The sequence below is a fragment of the Equus asinus genome, chromosome 21 (assembly GCF_041296235.1).
Source record: "Equus asinus isolate D_3611 breed Donkey chromosome 21, EquAss-T2T_v2, whole genome shotgun sequence".
NCBI classification, from domain to species: Eukaryota; Metazoa; Chordata; class Mammalia; order Perissodactyla; family Equidae; genus Equus; species Equus asinus.
In genome coordinates this window covers 52,517,850-52,541,738 of record NC_091810.1, presented here as the reverse complement: position 1 = coordinate 52,541,738, position 23,889 = coordinate 52,517,850, and the positions used below count along the sequence as shown (strand labels likewise).

Here is a 23,889-nt window from a genome sequence, read left to right as displayed (position 1 = left end):
CAACTAAAATATACAACTATGTACTGGGGGATTTGGGGAGAAAAAGTGAAAAAAAAAAAAGATTGGCAACAGTTGTTAGCTCAGGTGCCAATCTTTAAAAAACAAAAAAGGAATAAGTTACCGATTCATGCAACAATATAGGAGAATCTCAAAAGCAATATGCCAAGGAAAGATGCCAGATTAAAAGGCTACATACTCTATGATTTCATTTCAATGACATTCTGGAAAAGGCAGAACTGAAGGGACAGAAAACAGATCTATGGTTCCCAGGGGCTGAGAGTGAGGAGGGGCCGACGAGAGGGGCATGACTGTGGTGGTGGAAACAGAACTGCATGCATTTGTCAATATTCATAGAAGTGTACACAAAAAAAGTGAATTTTTCTGCATGTAAATATACCTCAATAAAAAAACATTGTTTTTGATCAGTTTGAAAACAAGTCCACTAATTAACCCTCTTCCAACTGGACTGTTCCCCATGCTCCTTCTATGTAAACATGCTGACACTGGCTCTGTGTGAGGAGGACCTGGTGTCAGGGCGAGGCCGACAGAGGCTTGTAAGAGAGTCATTTGCTCCCATGTATCTTGATGGCCTAGTGATCTAGTGGTTAAGATTTGGTGCTCTTACTGCCATGGCCCGGCTCGTTTCCCAGTCAGCGAAACACACCACCCATCTGTCAGCTGTCCTACTGTGACAGCTGGGTGTTGCTGCAAGCTATGTCACTGGTATTTCAAACACCAGTAGTGTCACCCGTGGTGGACAGGTTTCCATGCAGTTCCAGACTAGGAAGAAGGACTGGCCACCCACTTCCAAAAAAATTAGCCATGAAAACCCTGTGAATGTCTGATCCAGTGCCAGAGAGAATGGTGCAGAAACACTGGGCAGGGTTCCTCTGTGCTGTACCCGGTGTGGCTAGGAGTCAGAATCAACTCGACGGCACTAACAACAAATCTTGATGGGCATATTGTGGGAGATGAAATACTGTCACACTTTCTTTGCTCCTGTGAAGAGGTGGAGTCTATTTCCCCACCCGTGAATCTGGGCTGGCTCTGGGACTTGCTTTGCCCAATAGGATGCAGCTTCACCTTGGTCCTCTTGGAGCGCAGCCCTGAGACCACCTCGAGCGGAAGCCAGTCCCGGCTACGGGAGGGTGGAAGGCCACGTGGAGGAACCCAGGCACCAGCTCCCAACGTGTGAGGGCCCTCCAGCTCAGCCCACCTATCGGTGAACGCAGCCAGGCCGGATGAGACCAGCAGAGAAATGCCCAGCCACCCACAAAACTGTGAGAAATAACTGTTTCAGCCACTACTTTTTTTCTTTTTACCTCTCAATACTTCACTGTGTATTTCCTAAAAACATGGGTGTTCTCTTACATAATCCCAACGAGCAAAATCAGAAAGTTAATGCTGATACAGTACTGTTATTGTAGCTACAGACCTTACAGTAATTTTACCAATTATTCCACAGGCATCTTCTCTCTGGTCTCAGATCCAGCTCACTGTCATGCACGGCATCCGACTGTCACGTCTCGTTAGTCTCCTTGGTCCGGAGCACCTCCTCAGGCTTAGTCTCCCGTGACCCTGAATGTAGCCAGTTATTTTGCGGAATGTCCCTCATTTGGGGTTTGGCAGGAACACTAGGGTGACCTGGTCTTTGTCCAGAGGCACACGGGGTCGATTCACCCGGTTCTTGGCAGTGCGAACTCTGTTTCCTTGGTTAAGGTGGGCTCTTCCAGGTTTCTCTGCTGAGAGTTACTAGTTCCCTTTTGACATTATCAAGTACCTTGGAGGGAGACATTCTGAGACGAGGTAACTACTTCTCATCAGACTCTGCCCACTAGTTTTAGCATCCACTGAAGATTCTTGCCTGAAACCATGATGACCGTGTTGGCTGCCAAAGGGAGATTTTTCTAATTCCATCATTCCTTCTGAGTCCTCAGGTTTCGAGTGGTCTGTGACGCGGACGTAGATGATGGAGGCACCCCTCCCGCCCTGTGGGGGTGACCCCACCCGGGGTCGAAGTGAGTGGGATGTGTACAGTCACAGAATTATTCGGAGGGTACAAAGCCAGCTCTTAGCCTAGTTAATTCTTACTCGGCACCACCTGCCCGGCACCTGCCATCGTACGCGGCCACCCTCCCCTCCTGCTGGTCTTCTCTCCTGCGTCCACCCTACAGCTGCCCCCTTCAGTTTCTTCTCAGATCACGTCACCCTCTGTCCTTCCACCTGGTCAAAACCCTCTCGGCTTCTCCTTCCCCCTAGAGTGGCATCCGCACGCCCTCCCGCAGCCTCAGGCTCTATGGGACAGGGCTCTGTCTTCCTCTCCGAGCTGTTCACCTCCCTCACTCCACCGCAGCCACCGGCCCCTCCTGCTGGGCCGGCCTCTGCATGCTTGCCCTTGCTGTTCCCTCTGCCCGAATGCTCTCTCCCTTCTTTCGGTTCTTTGCCACACCTGCCTTCCTCAGAGCGGCCTTCCTGGTCTGCCCCGCGCCAGAGTGCCCCTCTAGCTTCTTCCCCTGCTGGACTTCCCCTCAGAGCCGTTGCTTGTGTGAAATTACGCTGTAATTTTAGTTGTCTGTTTGGTGTCCGTCTCCACCAGCATGGCTCCCTCCTCTGCGCAGAACAGAGCTGGGTGGAGAGCAGAGCATAGTGAATATTTGTTGAATGCAGGAAGGAATCTTTCAGGTCTCACCGGACCTTCCATACACATCACTTCCTTCTGGAACCTCTCAGATCACCCAGAACTAAGTCGGGGTCCCCCTCTCTGGTCTCAGTCTCCCAGCCTCTGCTGAGTGTCTACTGCTCTGTCGACCCCTCCTTCCCTAAACAGCTCCTGAGGGCAGCAATGCGGTCTGACTGGCTCACAGTTGAATCTCTGGCTCCTAACACAAGGCCTGGCACAGAGTAGGTGCTCAATAAGTGTTTGTTGAATGATTGCTTGGTGGTAAATGGTTCTACAGCAGTGGTTCTACTTGGATGCGTGGGTTGGGAAGCTATTACAGAGATGACAGAGAGGTCTGGTAAAGTTCATCATGTTGCTAAAAACAGTGTTTTTAAAAATTTCATATAAAATTACTTTATTACTTTAAGATTACTCTCACTTTATTTCATTCTTGTATTAGGTACGATGTACAGTGGGCAAGTCTATATTGGCCTGCACCTCCCTCAGGAAGGATGAGCAATCAGGAGGAAGACTTTGGACCTATGATAACACACTGTAGATCAAAAGAAAAGGAGCGCTCTAACATATCGGAGGAAACGTCTTCCTCTGAAACAAATGTGCTGAGAGAAACAAGAAATTTGTAGCAAATTTCTAGTACATGGTCTCTAAGAGTCAAGAGGACACTGTGTTTATGGAACAGCATCAGGCAACGACAAAGAAAGGACAATTTAAGAAGAAAAAAGATTTTATGAAGATGAAAAAAATAGGACTGTTGAATTTAAAGCCAATGGAGGCAGTAAGCGAAACAGAAACAGAACCTTGAGAAATTATCCTGTGGCCCAGGGGAAGAAGATAAAGAAGTGGAAATTATAAGAGAAGAGATAAGACTGGACAGCAAGCCCAAGCATTTACTCCATCTCTCATAAGAAGGAAGGAGGAGAGAACGGGGCAGACGCAGCAGCCGGAACATGCACAGTAACGAATTCTACAAGACGCTTCTCTGGTGTGTCACTGGAAGGGCTCACTAGTCCTAGGTGAATTTTTTCTGTTTTCTTTGAGTTACCACGTCCCACGTGCCAGGGACACACGGTGGGTGTGCTCTCCCGAGGCCAGAACTTTAGGTCTGTGTGTTCCAGGCTGCAAGATTCTCCCCACTGAAAACCATGGTCATTCAGCCCCATCTGCAGCGGGCCAAGTTAGAGCTGACCAAGTGCCAAATTGTGAGGAAGTTTACTCTGTCTCCTACAAGCCCAGGGACAACTGGACAGGGGGAGAAGAGAGGCGCCCTGAGAGGAAAAGGGGACCCCAGGGCAGAGCAGCCCTTTCTGCTGGGGAGGATTCCTGCACTTCTTGCCAGGGGAGCCCACCCCTGAGGGTTTCACCTTGTTGTGCATCCCACTGGGCAGCCCCAGCAACCCATTCACAAGAAACCATTGGCTAATATCTACAAAAAGTGCATACTTCCTGGAAAGAACTTGGGAACACCCTCCAGCAGGTCAGGAGCTGGCTCAAGACATTTGTGGTCAGCAAAGGCTATGGGGAAGGGTCTCCACCTGGCCCTGGCCCTTCACGCCAGGAGCCAAACCAAGCCTAGGTAAAACTGATGAAAACATTCTTAATACCTAGATATAGAGCTTGCAAATTATTTGAGGTAAAAATTTCATATAACATCATAAAAATTTATATCATATCTTAGCTATATAGGATACCTAAGAACTAATAAAAAATAAATCTGGCTGCAGAGTTCTCCTTCACAGAACCAAAATCTGAAAAATCTTCACCGAACAGAAAAGCATCCATAGAGTTTCGAGGAAAAACGACTGTGGCTTATTCATGTGGGATACAAAAAAAAAAGATCTTCTCAGATATGCTTAGAAACTGAACCATTTATTTATTATTCCTGAAAAAATTACTTGGAGATGAACTGCAGCCAGTCAGCATTGGATCAAGGCAAAGGCCTCAACTATGAAGCTGTGTTATAACAGGACTAACTAGTGGTGAAGAAACATATGAATCAGGATTCATTCTAACAATATTGTTAATATCATTATAAAATAACACAGATGAAAAATGTAATTCTCGAATGAGAACAGAGGTAACATAAGTGGTAAAATAGTCATCATCACGTGTCTGGAATATTGGAAATATTGGAAAGTGGAAAAGAGGAGGAAAGGAGCAAGAAGTACAAGTGTGTTAAATTTTTTAACTTTCATAGGGTGATGTTGACAAATAACATTTCATTCTTTACGCTGATAATTAGGGAAAATAAGTACACTTTTTGTTCAAAAATTTAAATTAACTTGTAGTAGAACAAAAATAGGATTTATACCTTAAAAATTACTTGAGAAAAAAGGCAAAATAAATATACTTCATATTGTATACAACAACAGCAACAAAGAGAAAACAGCAAGGCCGTACAAATATGATGAAGAATAACAGCAAACATAACATGACAATAAATATAAATGGATCAAATTCTTCCACAAAAAGTGAATAATCATTTAGGTTATAATAGTATAAAAATGTAAACAATTTAAAATTCCACATTGGAGAATGAGTAAAGAAGTTACTTTATATCTGTAAATGGAATATTATGGGGCTGCTGAAGTTCGTATTTTCAAAGAATATTAAGTGACTTTGGAAAAGATTATAATAGATTAAGTAAAACAAAAACACAAGACACTAAAGTACATATAAAATATGGTTTTGTTTTTGTTTTTTTTTTGAGAAAGTTTAGCCCTGAGCCAACATCTGCCGCCAAGCCCCTTCTTTTTGCTGAGGAAGACTGGCCCTGAGCTAACATCCATGCCTATCTTCCTCTACTTTGTATGTGGGACGCCTACCACAGCATGGTTTGACAAGGGGTGCGTAGGTCTGCACCTGGGATCCAAACTGGCGAACCCCGGGCAGCTGAAGCAGAATGTGCGAACTTAACCACTGTGCCACCAGGCTGGCCCCGGTTCTAATTTTTTTTTTTTTTTTAAAGATTTTATTTTTTCCTTTTTCTCCCCAAAGCCCCCCGGTACATAGTTGTGTATTCTTCGTTGTGGGTTCTTCTAGTTGTGGCATGTGGGACGCTGCCTCAGCGTGGTCTGACGAGCAGTGCCGTGTCTGTGCCCAGGATTCGAACCAACGAAACACTGGGCCGCCTGCAGCGGAGCGCACGAACTTAACCACTCGGCCACGGGGCCAGCCCCCCCGGTTCTAATTTTTTAAAGAATAAAAAGAGTGTTAATAGTCATGACCCTTGGGTGCTGGAATTTGGTGTGTTTTTTTTGGTACATTTATCTCTTTTCCAAATTTTCTATTATGAACATGTATTACATTTATAACCCCAAAACACACACAAATATGTTATTCTATAGCATGTTGCTACTTATTTTTCTAATTATCATAGCCACTGTCTTGTCTGTTTGTGAAACCCAAATATCTCACTACAAGAGAAATTCCTTTCTGTATGAACATAATCTCTGCAAGCCCTCACGTCTTGCTCCGTCTCCTCTGAGACCCATGAGGAGACAAATTAATCAGATTCAGCCATTTTCAGGGGTAAATTTACTCAGGCTTCCAAACTCTTGCTCTCCCTCCGCTTACGCACCTTTGCCCTCTACAAAAACCACACAGGGACTTTTTAACCTGATTTTTCCTTTTTGGTGCATGTGTGTGTGTGTTTAATTTAAGGAGCACAAAGCACAAGTTCCCAGGTGATGTTGAAGCTGCTGGTCTGCGGACCACATTTTGAGAAGCACTGTTCTACACTCTGCCACTCTCCACCCCACTGCCTTCCTTCTCCTCACTCACTCCCTTCCATCTTGGCTTTCCTAAAAAAGTTTCCCATTCAGAGTCAAACCCAGTCAACTTTTGGGAAACAAAGACACAGATGAGAAAAATGAAAGTCACCGTTACTCTCCCTGACCCCTTGGTCTAAAACTTTGAGACTCCCATCCTATCTGTCCCCTCCTCTCCTCACCCATCTCCTCAGCCAGCATCATCACTTCACCAGCTACCCAACACATCCCTGGCCTCCATCTTGGCAGTGTCTGTAAACCACGGCTCTGACTACGCCACTTCCCTACTTAAAATCCTGGCTTTGCCGTTAGACTGAAGGTCCATCTTCTTAGCCTCTTATTCAAGGCCCTTCAGTCTGGATTCACGCTGGATCCTTCCGACCTCCAGCTTCCTCTCCCACCATTGCTCTTGCCCCCTACTCCATACATCACCGCCACATAGAGTTTCTGGCCATTCCCCTCAAATGCACACCCTTCTACGCCTTTTGCACACACGGTTTCTTCTGCCTGGAATGTTTTTACCCCTAAATCTACCTGATGAACTCTGACTCATCTGTCAGGGCCCAGATTAAATGTTGCCACTGCCAGAAGCCTTTCTGGGTTCTCTAGGGCAGTTACCCCTTCCTCTTGAGTTATTTCAATAAAGCCTCTGAACAGCCCTCTGGTAAAGCTCTTCCTGCTCTGAGCTTAAATGAAATCACCATCTTTGCAAACTGCCCCCTCAGCACAGTCCCTGGCTTACAGCAGATACTCAGTGAGTATTTATTGAATGACTGAAATTAAGTGCCTAGCAGGTTTATATTATTTATTGCTTAATTTTAGGCAGTCCTTCCTGTTTGAAAAAGGATATAAGACAGTGGTTCTCAACCCCGGTGCACAGAAGGATCTTTAACACTCCTACTGTTCAGGCCACACCTGAGACCATTGCAATCGGGATTTCTGTGGGTGGGACACAGGCATCAGTGTTTTCCAAAGCTCCCCAGAGGATTCTAACGTGCAGACAGGCTAGAGGCTTCTCCACCAGCCGGCGGACACTGCCACTCTGACTGGGTGCTTCTCCTCAACCCTGGGGGCGGGAGGGGGATGCATCAGACCTCAGGGAGCAGCGCCAGGGAGGGACGGCTTTAGCCTAAGGTTACCTGGAAGAGGTCGCCTTTAATTTAGGGAGGAGGTTTCTGGGGGAGGGTGAGGAACATGCAGAGCACCCGGCAGAGGGAGGACCCCTGACATTTTGGGGAGGAGAAGAGGTGGAGAGGGGGCCTGGAACCACACGGCTTCTCGCATTGCAGACCCAAGGCGCCTGGCCACACGCCTCCCGCGTGGAGGTGCAGCTGGGTTGAATGTCCCATTAGAACCGCGTGACGAAATGCCCTGAGCCAAGGCGGTCCGGCAGAGGTCCCGGAGAAAGCCTGGACCTCTGCGCAGCCACTCCTGTCCTGCCTTTATCAGATTAAAGTAGAAGCTGGAGGGTCTGGGCAGAGAGCCCTGGCTTGTTTCCCATCTCTAAGTGGGGGTGACAGGACAGACTCCAGGAGTGTTGTGAAGAGCAGACTGAATCACTGCAGAAGATGCTCGGCCCTGTGTCTGGCACGCGCTAGGAGCCCTACAGCGTGCTTGTTGCTAGGACTGTCTGGAAACCCCAGGATAAGCAGTGGACCTGGCTTCTCAAGGGATTCCTTCGCTGCAATTTCTGATGGCTTGGGCCCAGCATCTTTGGAAATTTTATGTGTTTGATACTTTACAACCTTTGAAGCTCGGGTTCCTGTAGCACGCAGGAGTACTGTAGAAACACCATGAGCCACAGACTGAGTGCACGCATGCACGCGTGTGCTCACACATACACACACACACACGCTGTACAGGTGAGTAGTGGTAGTGCTGTCCGCCGGTCCACCATGGACTGAGCTGGTGTGGCTCAGGTCCAGGCTGGGTGCTGGCCTGAGGGCTGTGGCTCCAGCGCTGTGCCAGGGCTGGCTCCCACCAGCTCACAAGAGCCGGCTGTGCACATCTCTCCCAACCCCACCTTCCGGGATATTACGTTGGTAGTTGGAAATCGACCATGGTGAGAGTATTTACACCACGGTAATCAGCAAATGCTACAAATTACGTCCTGCTCCTCCCACCAAAAGCCAGCTGTTCAGCATTAACAGCACCCCACTTTGTGGCTCCCAGCAGCTGGTGGCCTCAGGAGGCCCTTCCTCTAAAGTGTGCTCCATGGACCAGCAGCATCGATTGGCATCACTTAGGAATTGGTAGAAATGCAGAACCCTACCCTCCCGCGGGTCTCTGAATCAGACTCCCCGGGGCTGGCGTCCAGCAGGCTGTATTCATCAAGATCCTCAGGAAGGCTAAAGCCTGAGAGGCTAAGCGCCTGGGAGGAGCAGAAGGGGTTTGAGAGGGGAAGTGGGACATCCAGTCTTAGAGTGTCACTGTCCCACTGCACCGTCAGGTGTCCTCTGATTTCCCCTCTTTATGGTTCAAATATCATATAGAGAAAATTTAGAGAAAAAAATCCATATTTCCACCAGCCACACAAGTATTCTCGTTTCTCTGCCTTTCTTGCATAATTTGATCCTATTTATATCAAGATCAATTGCTGGTGCATTTGTTTTCCACACATTAGTGTGTGGCACGTTTGCATCCCAATTTCTTCCTGAACAGCCAGTGCCTCAGACTTTGACATGGTCGCCAAGACCTGCTGAGTTTTTTAAGAAGAGATTTGGTGCCGTTCCCTTGGCTGCCTTTTGTTTTTTTCCAGCGCTGGCATGCTGTACAGACGCGGTTGGTACCTGGAACGTAATCTTCAGAATTAACATTCCTCGTGCTGGGCCTGGCCCGGAGGGCAGGAGCCAAACAAGCCTCTTGGTCAGGGGCAGGGCCCCATGGAAAGGAGCAGGGGCCCTAATCCGTTTTGTTCTGGGAAGTATTTTGACACAGCTTGGCTCCATGGCTTATAAACAAGCACTTTGTTGGCTGGGGGTGAGGCAGTCACAACTCTGTTTAGAAGGAAGCCTTTCATGATGTGGCTTGTTTACCCTTTAGCTTTAGGTAAAGAATGGGTCTGTAAACTGTCTGGGTTTCGGGTAACATGAATCACTTATTAATCGGTGACACCACGGGGCAGTGAAAGGCTCCGGGAAACCAGCATCCCCCTCTCAGGTACCTTGTAGCTTTTCATAACAGACTTTGCTCATTCATCCAACAAATATTTATTGGGTGCCTCCTCTGACCCCGTCACTTCACAGAGATGGGGCCAGTGGGAGAAAGAGAAACTCTAGAACAATGTGCAATCTTCTGACCAGGTGCTCACTTGGCCTGACAGTCAGTGGGGACAGGAAGGGAGAGCAACTGCAAGAAGGCAATGTTTGGCCTGGCCTTGAGGGAGAAGTGGAGAGCTCCAGGCCAACAGCATCCCAGGGGGAGGAAATATCTTGTGCAAAGTGTGGAGGCAGAAAGTAGGCATTTACTGATGGAGAGTGGTTCAGAATAGTTCCGGGGCGTGGGGGTGCTGGAAGATGAGTGGCAGGAAATGAGGTGGCACTAGGGACAGGTGTTAGGTGTCAAGTCCTCACTATGCCACGATAAGCTGTTTGTCTTTATTCTGCACTTACTCTTGAGGGGGCACCATCCACCCAACCTACATCCATCTACTCCCATCTCATCCATCCATCCACCCACCCACCAATCCACCCTCCCCTCAGTGTCCATCCACCTGTCAACCACCATCCATCCCTCCACCCACCCACCAATCCACCCTCCCCTCAGTGTCCATCCACCTGTCAACCACCATCCATCCCTCCACCCACCCACCAATCCACCCTCTCCTCAGTGTCCATCCACCTGTCAACCATCATCCATCCTTCCACGCACCCGCCCACCAATCCACCCTCTCAGTGTCCATCCACCCGTCAACCGTCATTCATCCTTCCCCTCCACCAATCCATCCTCTCCTCAGTGTCCATCCACCCATCAACCATCCTCCATCCATCCATCCATCTACTCATCCAGCCTAAGCACACTCTGTACCAGGCACAAGATATTTTCTGGGTCCTGAAGGTCTTGTGGTTCCCCTAGCAACTCCTTATACATATTCACTTCAGAATGACTCCACCCTACCTGTCTCCACCTACAGACTATGCAGGTGATGGTGTTGTTAGAAACAAGGCATTAAATAGTCACGTGACAGCAAGGCTCACCTGGTCTGATGGTTGGGAAATGTGTACCAGGATAAGGGTATCAGGGGTAGGTGTGCTGAACACAGAATGACAAGGAAATCTCCCCCTGACAAAGAATTCCCTCAAAGTCAGGTACGAGGCTGTTAGAGCACGGGGCAGCACTCGCCCCTCCACAATTCTCATTTATTCATACCCTTCAAATGAAAAAAACAGTCAGAGAATTAAAAATGCACTAGTTAAAAAAACCTCTGTGGAGTAACCTTTTTGGGGAGTTTTTTGAGCTGGTGGGGGTGAGGATGGGGGAGCAGAGTTTTAGGTCATGGTCTTCTTAAATGGGTTAAATTTTGTAAATACTTTGGTCTAATATCTTTCATTGTTCTTTATGGTGAAAAAACCATTCCTGCTGATCATGGAAGACGTAACACACACACACACACACACACACACACACACACACACAGAGTACAAGATACACAAAAATCACCCAGAGATAGCTAGTGTTAACGCTTTGGTGTATTTTTTTCCCATTCTCTTTTCTCTGCATATTTTTAAACATAATTGAGATCATCCATTTTATACAGCTTTGAGTCTGACTTCCCCTCCCTCCACTTAATATATGATATGAGAAAATGCTCACAGAAAATTGCTTGAAAACTCCATCTTAACAGCTGCAAAGAGCCCCATTGCATGGATGTTGCATAATTCATTGATCCGACCCCCTTTAGTTGAGGGCTTAGGAAGTTTCCAATGTTTTGCTCTTATTAAAAGATCGAGATCATTCTTCTATTTTCTACCTTCTGTCAGAACTCTGATGATTTCCTTTAGGTAGAATTTTAGAAATTGAACAACTAAAAAAATTTTTTTTCAATGCTGAAACTTCAATCTCTATTGTCATACTGCCTTCCAAAAAGACACTTGGCCTCCACAGAGGCTCTGTGGCATATCACAGAAGGGGGTCCCCAGCTCTGGAACGTTAAGGGGATGCAGTGTGAATGTGTTGCTGTCCGTCTATTCAGTGAGAGTGATATGATGCTTGAGAGGAAAATTTGTAAAAACACACAGACACACAGAACAGAAGGATTTGCTTTTCTTGCCTTCGTGGTTCCAAATCCAAACCAAACTTTCTATAAAAATTTTAAAGAAATGGCTCAAGATCCCTTTAACCTGAGTTTCAAATCGTGCTGCCGGGAATCTAAGTTTCTGATCTGAAAGTTGCAATATGCAAGCTTCTGGTGAACAAGAAAATTTCCTGCTCACATTTTACACTTGAACGTAAAGTTTATTCACTAGAAGTCAGACCATTGCCACCTCTCCTCCTCCTGAGGCAGGAAAACCGTGTCCGCCAGCCTCTGGCCGGGAAGGGTGTGGTGGGGGGCTGACTGCCCGTGGGATGGGGTTGGGGGTTACAGAAGGCTCCGGGAGGCAGATTTGGATCAGAGCCCCGGCTGAGGACCCAGGTGTCCGGGATCCGACTCCCGGCTCTGTAACTTTGGGCAAATCACTGACGCTCTCTAGCCTCGGTTTACTGGTCTGGAATATGGGACCACCCCAGCGCGCATGCCCAGGCGCGTGGGCGTGAATGCCCTCCGGCGCGAAGTCGCCCAGCCGGTCCCGCGGGGCCGAGCCGAGCCGGCCGCACTCACCTCCGCCGTACATCTGGCACAGGTAGGGGAAGCGCCACACGTTGCCCAGGCCCACGGCGTACGAGATGCAGGCGAACACGAACTGCAGCGGGTTGTCCCACAGCGGCCGCGCCTTCTCCATGGCCGCGGAGCTCGCTCCCGCTCGGGCGCCGCGCTCTGCTGCTTCGCTGCGCGGCCGCCAGGCGCCCCGTCCCGTCCGGCTCGGCCTGGGGTGGCCCGCGTCGCTGCCGCTCGCCCGCTTTTTAATTGCTAATCTCGTTAACGGCGCGCCCGTCGGAGGGGCGAGGCTGGTAAATGGATGACGACGAGCCCCACCCCGCCTGGCCACCGCCGCCGGGAAGGCGCCCGAGATTGCGAGGTACAGGGCGGCGCCCCGGTCCCTCCGGCTCGACGTCGGGCCCGTGTGTCGTGTGCGGAGCTCCTTGGAGTGGTCTGGTTCCCTCAACCCCCTGCCCATCATTGACTGAGTGCCTGCTGTGTGCTAGGCTTTGTCTGGGGACAGGGCTGTGAACAACGCAACCATTCCCAAGTCTCCTGGAGCTAACATTCTGGTAGAGGGAAATGCTCACACTGGACTGGGTAAAATGTCCCATTTTCAACTATTTTGACCTACAGAAAGGACAGTTTCATATGGTTCATCCTAATCCATATATACGACGGAGAGACGCAAGAAAGGCAACTGAGGCAAAACCAGGGGGTTAGCAGTCCCGGGTGGTGGGCTGGGGTGGTCGCAGGGGCTTCCTAGAGACCGGAAGGAAGTGGGGGACACCCCCTTACCACCCCTACCTCCCACCCCCTTCACCCCTCCCATTCACCCGCACCCCCAGCATGCCCCCCCTAGGCAGAGGAAGAGCACCCAGGCGCTGGGTTTCCTTGGGTCTACAGGCGGGCCCTCGGCGCCTGCTGTGTGCAGGGTCTGGAGTCTGGCTCTGCAGTGTCGGTGCGGCCAAGAAGCGGGTTTTGAACAACCGCTGTGGGAGACTCTACTGCTCAGCCCAGTCTAGGGACCAGCGATTCTGATTCATTAGGGTTGGGGCCTGAGAAACCTCGTATTTCTATTAGTCCGGAAAGGTGATTTGGTTCAGGGTGGTCGCTAGACACGACTAAGCCAGGTGCTTTGGAGTAATTCAGGGTCTGGCTTTGAATCTCATTCTGCCGCTGACTTAGCTGTGTGACCTTGGACAAGTCACTTAACTAACCTCTCAGCCTCTGTTTCCTCACCTGTAATGGGAACAAATAGTTTTTCCCTCCCAAGGCTCATGTGAGAATTAATTGATGACTTAGCTTAGCACCTGGCACACAATAAGGGCTCAGTCAAGAGGCCATTCTCATAAGGCCCCAACAGGATGAATGAATGAATGCGTCAGGCACTAAATCAGTGAGTATTAGTGACACCCTTTGAACGGGGCCTGGTACACAGCAAGAGCTAAGAAAATGCTTGATAAGTAAAAAGATACATAAAGTTAAAAAGAGAGGAGAAGCCTGGTTGCTGGTGGAAATCTTACTAGAAGCTGGAATGCAACCCCCCCTCTGGGACGGTCCCTCCTTGGGCTTTCCCTGGAGCCCCCACCTGGCTGGTGGCAGGGGAGAATGGGGGTGTGGGGAGGAGGGGGAGACCCCTCAGACGTACCACCTGTCCTTGAACTTTCTACCTCCAAAAAGCAGACAAAGTCTGCAGTACGGCAGGAGACACTTTGGATTTTTAAACTTGGGGTTCTCGAGTGTTTTTCCTGCCCCTCGCCTCCTCCCACAGGAGCCCACTCCCCTGGTTTCTCTTGCTGTAGGTTAGTTTCAGCTGCGTTGACCTTGACAGAAGGGACTCCCTGCGTGCGGTCTGCGTTCTTGGGTCCTGGCTGCGGGTGTGGGACTCACTCAGGCTCTGGCTCTGCTGCTGCGGAGCGGCCCGGGGCGTGAACATGCTCTCATCTACCACTGATGGGTGCCCGTGCTGTCTCCAGTCTGGGGCTCTTCTGAATAACGTGGTTCTGAATGAGCCTCCTCGTGTGTGTGCTTGGGTGGATGAGCGCTCTGTTGCTGGAACTTCTGGGCGGTAAGCGGGTGTGTGATCAGCTGCAGGACAGATTGCCACACTGTCTTCCGGGAGGGAGCACGGGCCACACTCCCACGAGAGTTTCAGTTGCCCTGCATCCTCACGAAGCCTTGTCATTCTCTTTTTGAAGTTCTGCCCAGTCTTGTGGGTGTGTAGTGATAGTTCACTGTGGCTTTTCACTTTAATTTCCCTAATATTAATAAGGCTGCCTACCTTTCCATAGGCTAATTGGGTCACCAGACATCCTATGGCATGAAGTGCCTGGTCAAGTCTTTTGCCAGTTGCTAATTGGCGTGTCTTTCTTTGTTTGCTGATTTACAGTTCTTTATATACCCTAGATATGAGCTCTTTGTCAGTTTTTCTTTTCTCCTCAAAGCCCCAGTACATAGTTGTATATCCTAGTTGCAGGTCATTCTAGTTCTTCTATGTGGGACACCAGAGCGTGGCTTGATGAGCGGTGCCATGTCTGCCCCCAGGATCCGAACCTGTGAACCCTGGGCCACTGAGGCAGAGGGCGCGAACCTAACCACTGGGCCATGGGGCTGGTCCCTCTTTGTCAGTTTTATGTATTACAAATTTCTTCTCTCGGTCTGTGGTCACCTTTTTATTCTATTAGTGGTGTCTTCTGATGAACAGGTGTTCTTAACAGTTCAATTTACCAATCTATTCCTTTAGTGACTTTTTTTTTGGAATGTCCTTTTAAGAAATCTTTCCCTTGTCAACCCAAGGTCATGAAGATATTTCTGAGAATTTAAATTTATGGCAAATCAAGTCTCAGCGATCCATGGAGAGGGCTGCCTTTTTAATGTTGTTGAATAGTGTAGACAGAAGGCATGCTGCTGCCTCCAGCCAGCCGCTTGGCGTGTTCTTCTTCTCATAAATGGATTTTCCCTAGAGGGCACCTGGCTATGTGGTGGCTCTCAGGAACTGGGCCCTCGGAGAGAGGCCAGCGCAGTTGCCTGCACCTGGGGTGCTGGGCATTTGTTGGTTTGACCCAGGCAAGGCCCCTCTTTAATTCCCTGCCCCAGGGATCAGGCCGGCACTCCCTCCAGTCACACCTCGGGACTCCCTGGGAGCCCGTCCAGGGCATGAGGCCTGGGTAGGGGCTGTGGGCAGCACAAGGAGACAGCCCCATAACAGGACTGAGGGTATCCTCGGGGGCAGATGCTCAGGGCTCCTGATAAGGTCCCCACACCTTCCTGAAATCCATCTGATAGCTCTAACCTGATGGGCCAGTCGTGCTGTGTGGCTGCTAGACGTGGGAAGAAGAGGCCTGGGATGGTGGGTGGGCTCCACAGGGAGCGGGAAAGCAGGGGTGGAGGTTAGTGGTGTGGTGGTAAATGGTTAACAACCAGCTCTCTGCAGAAAAAGCTCTGATTTGTAGCATTTACCAATTTCTACGGTGTAAATACTCCCACTATGGCCGATCCCAAACCACCAACGTGATGTCCGGAATGGGGATTTGGGGAGAGACGTGCAGTAGCACATCGTTATATTAAATTTCCATCATACATAAGCAGTAGACATAACCTCAAGAGCATAGATAGTAGTGGAGTAAATAATTAGGAAGTGATGGGTTTTGAGTATTTATTGCCTCTGTTTTAAATCACTTATTTAATTGTTAGTTTGTATAACAATTTTTAATAATGGCTGTGTTTAACAACCGACTCACAAAATTCCTGAAAATGTACCACCTGGCACTCACGAGCTTCTGGGAGCTGGCTCCAGTGCTCCACGGGCGCCTGGGGCTGGGGGAGCAGCTTCTGTGCAGCGGGGGCCAGGGGGGCGAGTTCGGCTCTCAGTGGGCTGGCGCCGAGCACAGGGTTTCAGCTGAGCTGAGCCCCAGCCTGAGTGCTCCCAGGGCGCCTCCAGTACCAGCAGGGAAGAGAGCTTCTGTGGCCTGGCCTGTCCGGTCTCCCAGTGCCACATGTCAATCAAGACAATTCCCAGGGATCACAGGCCAGCCTCCTGGAGTTATCTTATTTCTGGAACAGGGTGGAGGCAGAGGGAAGGGCCTGGCTCAGGTGCATGGGTGTGGCACGCCTGGGCCAGGATTCCAGATTCTTACCACCCCCCCACGCCCCCCCAAATTATGGCCACGGCCACACCGCTTCCAATGATGTGTTCGGCCCAGTGATCCGCTGTTACTTAACCCCCATCAGTGGCTCCTGGTTCCCCACAAGATAAAGTCCAAACTCCTCAGCCTGGTCTGTACGGCCTTGAGGATTTTTTTTTTAATTAGGCCTCGAGGAATTTGACCCTTGCTCACCTAGGTTCCAGGAGAAGCTAGACTTTTCACCTTCTGGAAAATGCTGTGCATGTTTATACTTCTGGGCAGTTCCGTCAGCCAGGAACACCCTCTCCCTACTCGACTCAGGAAAAGTCTATCCATTCTTCTTGACCCCAATGAAATAGCACCCTTTTTAAGAAGCCCCAGGGGCAGGGCCGTGGCCGAGTGCTTAAGTTTGTGTGCTCTGCTTTGGCAGCCCTGGGTTCACCGGTTTGAATCCCGGGAGAGCACCTACACCACTCATCAGGCTGTGTTGTGGCGACGTCCCACATAGCAGAACTAGAATGACCTACAACTAGGATATACAACTATGTACTGAGCTTTTGGGGAGAAAAAAATAAGAGGAAGATTGGCAACAGATATTAGCTCAGGGCCAACTTCCTCACCAAAAAGCATATCTTTAAAAAAAAAAAGCAGCACCATCCCCATATCCCCAGCCAGAATACACTGTCCCTCTTTCCTGCCCCCAAGCCCGGGGTGCATATCTGGTTTCCAACACTTCCAGTGCTGCCTTGTCACGAAGAGTGCAAGATGTGTGTCCCCACTGGGCTGTGGCCGGTATCGTGTCCTATGCATCCTTTCTCCCTAGGGCCAGGCTCATAGTTGAGTCTCAGTTGGTAAATGACAAGTGTGCTGTGGACTCTAAGCACTTCAGTATAAGCTCATCCCTGCTGTCCACAGCATCAATGAGCCTGAGACGCCTGCATTGCAGAACGTTTCTTCAGACATTCGAGTTTTTATTGCCCACCTACTATGTGCCAGGAGCCTGCTAGGCTCAGGGAGTCGAGGCAAAACCTCTGGAAATGACTGTCCTCCCCTCCGAGCTATCTGAGGTGCCTGCTTGCTCTCCTTCTGGGAGCACAGACACCCGCGGTGCAACGGGGGAAGCGCAGGGAGGAGATTCTGCAGCGGGAGCGTTGGGGCTGCTGCGGGCCCTGGCCCAGCTCAGGCAGCGAAGAGGAGAGTCCTTCCAGGAGCCGGGGAGCCCCTGCCTTGGGGCCGGGAGTGTGTGATTGTGTGCCTGAGAATGGTGTGTGCACGTGTGCGTGTGTATATGTATGTATTTGTGTGCAGGGACCATGATTTATTTTTTCCTTTAAATTAATTCATCTTTTCACTTGAATACATTTAAAAATGAAAGCTTCTATCACTACCATACATGTAAAGCTAACATTTTTCTAATGCATTTTAAGATAAATTGATAAATATTCAAGTTTTAAAATGTCTGTCTGTGGTGCTGCCTCGAACCACCGTATGTCCCCCAGTGGTATGTGCACCCTGTTGGGCACCACAGACCTTGCCCACAAACCGTCCCCACAGAGCCCTGGAATTTCAAAGACATGCCCACGGCTTGGCAAGGGGTGCTGGGAGCCCAAGCAGGGTAGCCCCACCATGATGTCTCTATATGTTATGTTTCTGTATGGAATTTTATTTGACAAAAGAGTTCAGATCCCAAAAACATAGCAGAAGCCCACTGCCGAGCCCACATCTCTGTCTGACGGGAGAGGGCCTGGAGTTGTGCTGTCCAGTATGGCAGCTGCTGGCCACATGCAGTTACTGAATTTTAAATTAATCAAAATTGAATTAAAACTTCAGCTCCTCAGTCACACTAGTGGCATGTCAAGAGCGTGGCAGCCCCTGTGGCTCGTGGCAGGCCCTGTGGCTCGTGGCTGCTGTGCTGGCCAGCGCAGATGTAGAATGTTGCCATCACTGCAGGAAGCTGCATCGGATGCTCCTGACTTGGGTGGGTGTGGGCGGGCGGTTCAGTGGTAATTCCTGCCATGGGGCTTTACCTCTTCCAGGCCTAGAGTGTGAGCACCTGCTTGAGACAAAGCCCCAGCACAGATGCTGTCTCTTTGTCCTCAGAAGAGGAGAGATGGGACCTTCCCTCTCTCTGCTCCTCCACCTCCTCCGCAAGGAGGCCAGATGCGCCGTAGGTGGGTCCATCCCTTGAAGCCACTCCACCTGCAATATGGGAAACCCCAGTTCCGTCTTCCGGACCTGAGCCCCAAGCCCTTCCTGCTCTCTGCCTGCCGGGGCCCTGTTTCTGGTCCTGCCTGTTTCCTCAGAGCCTCCCTCTCTGACCTGCACCTCACCGTCAGCCAGTTCCACATACTTCCCTCCTCCCCACCCTTGCCCTTGGTCCTTTCACCGTCTCTCAGCCCTGTTCCACCCAAACTCAAGGATGTCTGGGCTCCTCAGACTGCTGTTAGGGCCTTCTGGAAAAATCTCACGGAGCTGTGATTCGGTCTGCTGCAAACACAGGTCTGAGACCTCAGCAGGGCCTTGCTGCTGTTTGCTTCTTTGAGATCCCTCTCTGGTTGGAGTCTTGCAACCCTGGGCCAATGTTCCAGATCTTCTCTGTGTGCCTCAAATCTCTCTTTCCATCCTTCTCCTTCCACTGATGACTTAACAAAGGTCCTGAGAGCCCCACAGACAGCCGAAGGGCACTCCCTCCAGGCTGGGCGCCCCTGCAGTTCTCTCTCCCTGCCAGCCTCGCCGGGCGTGGGCTCCCACTCCCTCCCGGGGCTCCTGTGTCTCTCCTACCAGCCATCCCTGCTCTCCCTGGCATTGCTGATAGCTTCTCCTTTTTCCTTTTTTGGCTTAAAAACATCCTTAGGTCCCACTAAGAGCATCTCTTAAAACTTTCTAGCTCTACTCACCACCAATCTTTATCCAAATGTGTGGCCTGCATTCTTTGCCTCTGTTCCTCATCACACCGTTCACTCCCTTACCTCTTATAAGAGAGTAATGTGGCACGTAGACCTAAATTATAATGAATCCACTCTGTCAAATGTACCCAGAAACATAAGCCACCCTTTTTTCACCTTCTGTTACAATACAGGGGGCAGGGAAGGGCCCCTCTTCCTTGCTAAGCCCCCTCCAACGCCACAACCTTGTGCGCCTCCAACTTCCTCTGTGTCCTCATACCCAGGCCAATACTAGGTATACAGTAACTTTAAGTAAAGGTTAGAGGACTTAACCCAAGGATACCAACATTATTAGTGAATAGAGAAATTTGGAAAATGATGTTAATGAGTATTAAAACCCATATATATTAACTATATTCCTTTTTTTCATAGTGAAATATAATATGCATATAGAAAATTGCACACAAAAAATCTACAGCTCAAAGATTATCATCTCACCCAGGTCATGAAAGGGATGCTAGCACCCCAGAAGGACCCTCAGCCGCTCCTGCCTCTTAGATCCCAACCTTCTCCCTGCAGAAGGAAGCACTCTGCCAACAGTCCCTTCCTTTCTCTTCTTAGGCACTATGGTTTTATTGCCTGAGCATGAATCTCTAAACACTTTCCTTTAGTTTTATCTGTGTTTGAACTTTATATTATGGAAAAATATAGTGGCTATTCTTTGGTGTCTGACTTTTTTTGCCTCACATTATCATTATTATTATTTTAAAGTTTCATCCAAGTTGGTATATGTAAATTTAGTTGATTTTTTTTGCCACTCTATTGTATTCCCTATATGATTATAACTACATATTGTTCATCCATTTTACTGATGGACATTTGGATTATTTACAATTTTTGGCTGTTATGAAGAATGCTGCTAGGGATATTCTGGTATGTGTGTCCTGGTACACATATGCAAGCATTTCTAAGGGTGGAATTGCTGAAACATAGTGTGTATGTAGTTTCAGCTTTGGTAGATGACTCCTAAAGTGGTTATATCAATTCATATATATGTACCAATAATTCCATAGCAGCCTGAGAGTTCTAGTTGCTTTATATTGTTCCACAGTCTGATGAAAGCATAAAAGGGGGGAAAAAGAGTTATTAAAAATTCTTGACAAATAGAAAGCACAAAGGAAGATAGGGGAAATAAATCCAAATATATCAGTAATTACAATAAATGTGGATGGATTAAATGAACCAGGTGAAAGACAGAGACTCTAAAACTGGAGTAAAAAATTCACACATACAGTTACATGCCATTTATGAGATACCAAACATAAGATCACAGAAAAATTTACAGTGAAATGATGAAAAGGATACAGCATGAAAATGTTATCCAAAGGAAAGCTAAGGAGAGCTCTATTACCCCAGATAAAATAGACTTTAAACCAAAAAGTGTTATTATTAGTGATAGAAAGGACATCTATCACTAGAAAGATATAACATTTTCAAAGTTAAATATAATCAATAAAATAGCCTTTAAGAACAGAAAGCAAAAATTGATAGGACTACAAAGAGAAATTGACATAGCTGCCATCATGATGGAGATTTCTGTACTCCTCTCTCCATTACTGGTAAAGTAGAAAATAAAAAGTAAAGAACAGGGAATGAAAAATAATGCAGATAATTAGAATAAAAATCAAATGGAACTTCTAGAAATGAAAAATGCAATAATTGAAATTAGAAACTCAATGGATGGGTTTAAAAGTGGATTAGACACAGCTGAGGGAAGATTTGGTGAACTCAAAGATATGTCCGAAGAAATTTTCTGGAACATTGCACAAAGAGAGAGGTAAAAAAATATTTAAAAAGTTAAGACATATAGGGCAGTAAGTAACATACACCTACCTAGAATCTAGAAGGAAAAGACAGCGAGACTAAGACAGAGCAATATTTAAAGTACTAAGAGCTCAGCATTTTCCACTACAGATCTATGCAGCTCAACGATTGCTTTGTAGGATTTAAAAAAAGAAACATGTATCAAGACACATCACCATGATGCTCCAGAACGTCATGGTGAGCCCTTACCCCATGACGCAGGTCTCAGTGCAGAGGGATATTTAATTTGTGGGATTTTGAAAAAATAAAAAGGTAGAGCTTAAATCTTGGGCAGGTAGAATAGCATGTCACTTAGGAGAGGGATGAGCTAAAATGTTCTAAGGAGGTAAGTAACTAGACTTTGCGAAGGTATACAAAGGAAAAATGTCAGGGAGTGGTCCCCAAACGCTTTCCATAGCACTCGAGCATCTAATTAGGGTTCATACGTTGCATTTAGTTGTTATGAATAGAGTTGCTTTTAGGACACTGTTCCCACCTTTTTGTTTTTATGACATTAACTTTCTGTAGAGGCCAGGCTAATTGTTTAAATGCAGAATGTCCTACATTCAGGATTTGTCTGACTATTTCATTGGAGGTGGTTTAACACTGGCTTTCCCCCCGTAACTTGCAGAGAACGTGTTCAATTTAGTCTTTTATGGGGGGTGTGTATATAAATATTTATGTGTGTAAATAAATAGAAATACATATTGCATCTATTATAGCATTGTATATACACTTAGGCATTAACAGTGTCTCTTATTGAGGGACTTTGGGAAACAGCGTATATCCTCTCTGAGTTTCCACTTCACATTTGCAAGATGGGAGACAGTACTGACCTTCTTCACTGAACACTCCAAAGAAATTTAGACCATCTGGCAACTCTGACAAGCAGCAGAGAGGTGGTGAGGTGGTGAGGAATTCTGGCCAGGCCCGAAGGCAGGGTGGCTGCACAGAACCGGGACTGGGGTGGCAGCAGGAGGCCACAGCTCTGTTTCTGGACCGGCTTTGGCTGTGAGATATGAAAAAAATTAATGGGACACAGATGACTTTAGTGGCAGCCTTAAAAATGAGAGAAAAGAAAATGAAAAGAAGTCCAAGGCTTGAAAGTAAAGAAACCTTAACCTAAAATAATGTAGCGAGATGCTAAAATAAATGTTTCAATTTGTACAGTTTACCAGTACTACTGGTGAAAACTCAGGGCTTCCTCAGAGTCGGAGTAAGGTTAAAGAAAACAATAAATGTAATAAACTGAGTCCATTTGCCCATATGCCACTTCCAAAGGACAACTGTTTCAACAGAGTAACCTGAAAGGATTTTCTGTGAATTGAAGCTTATGTTGTCTGAAGTAAGTAATTTGGGTAAACATCACCAAGTGGACATCGTTTAGAAAGGCCCCAATGGAACTAATAGGCATTTTTCAGGTCAGAGAGAACAGATGCAGAAAAGAGCTTATCTGGAAAGCACTGTGGCTTCTCACCACGACCTCCCAGCTGACCGCCTGTTAGTAAGGTCCAGGCATGTGCTCTGAACACACGTGGCCCAGAGAGCTGGGATGAATCCTTCCATGCTTTTTGTTGGTGTTGGCTAAATTTACTTTTTTACTTCAAACATTTTTGTTGGGAACAAGGAATCAAGACCAACTAGAAGGCATAATCTGATGGAGAAAAACAGACGGAGCACTGTGAAAATATTTTCAAGGGTCAGGGTACACCTGGGCCGCGCTGTCTCCATTAGTGGCCCCCTAAGGCCGTTCACTATGTCCTGCTGGGCTGCTTTGTGCTTGTTCCTTCATTTCATAACAGGAGAAGCCCTGTCAATCTCCCTCTGCCAGAAAACACACACGCTTCATTTCACAAGCTCAATAGTTCAGATTCTATTGGATTTCTTTTGCCTATCAATAGTCAAAAGGAGGTCTATGGCGGAGCCTGGGCCCCACCAGGGAACTTTGAGAATGCAGGCTCTCAGGCCCCTCTCCCAGCCTCCTGAATCAGAACCTAGTTTTAGCAGGACCCCCAGGGGATTTGTAGGCACGCTAAAGCCTCAGGAGCACACTGGGTTCTTAAACTGGCTGCACGTCAGGATCATCTGTGGAGCTTTAAAACACAGACACACGGGTCCCAGTGAAGCACTGTATCCCCCGCCCATTTTATTAACATCCACAGATCTCCTCCCCGCAGAATCCCCCTTCGTTTGCCATTTCCCATTGTCCCCAATGCCCCTTGTTTATGGTCTACTTCTGCCTGCTTTTCCCCACCTTTTAAATTTCTTCTCTAAAATACAATCAGAGTCAACAGAAAAAAAGATCTTAAAGATAATTTTGTTATATATGCAACAAAACTTTCTTCTCAAGAATTGAGGAGCCCGAAATCTTTTCCCTGCTTGCCAAGGTGCCACGTTGCCTGGAAATAGCTCCAGCACTCTCTGCCAGGGCTTTTGCTAAATCAGTCGCCTCCTGCATTGCAAGGACCTGCACGCTTCCACAACCACCCTTCGGACTTCCTGGTTTCCATCCCTAATGTACAACCTACTCCAAATTGGCTCTGTCTTCATTTGCTCAGTACTAGTACTTTCAAAATTACGACATATAGCATACATATAGAAAAATACATACACGTGTGTAGTGTAACAAATAATTACAACACGGCTGTGTAGCTACCACCCACGTGAAGAAAAAATATTTCCAGCGCTCAAGAGCACGCCCCAGCCCCTGCCCTTTCCAGTTCAACACCCCCCGAGAGATGACCACTACCCTAATTTTGTGGTAAGGCTA

The 23,889-nt window shown here is 48.0% G+C and overlaps 2 protein-coding genes across 3 annotated transcripts in view; both read right to left on the bottom strand.

Moving 5' to 3' along the window:
- Positions 1-12,613, bottom strand: part of SLC6A20 (solute carrier family 6 member 20) — a 41,496-nt gene extending 28,883 nt beyond the window's left edge. The window contains exon 1 of the mRNA XM_014852431.3: positions 12,266-12,613. Within this exon, the coding sequence (XP_014707917.1) occupies positions 12,266-12,386 (121 nt within the window). The 5' untranslated portion in view covers positions 12,387-12,613. The remainder of the gene's footprint in view (positions 1-12,265) is intronic.
- A 5,408-nt stretch (positions 12,614-18,021) lies between these two features.
- The window catches only part of LZTFL1 (leucine zipper transcription factor like 1), a 67,034-nt gene continuing 61,166 nt past the window's right edge, over positions 18,022-23,889 (bottom strand). The window contains exons 11-13 of one of the 2 annotated variants that reach the window (XR_011496288.1): positions 21,956-22,128; positions 19,269-19,371; positions 18,022-18,570 (exon numbers count right to left, since the gene is read on the bottom strand). The gene's annotated coding sequence lies outside the window, so the exon portion shown is untranslated. Of the gene's footprint in view, positions 18,571-19,268; positions 19,372-20,335; positions 22,129-23,889 lie in introns of those variants that run through there. The other variant, XR_006517355.2, reaches the window with a different exon arrangement.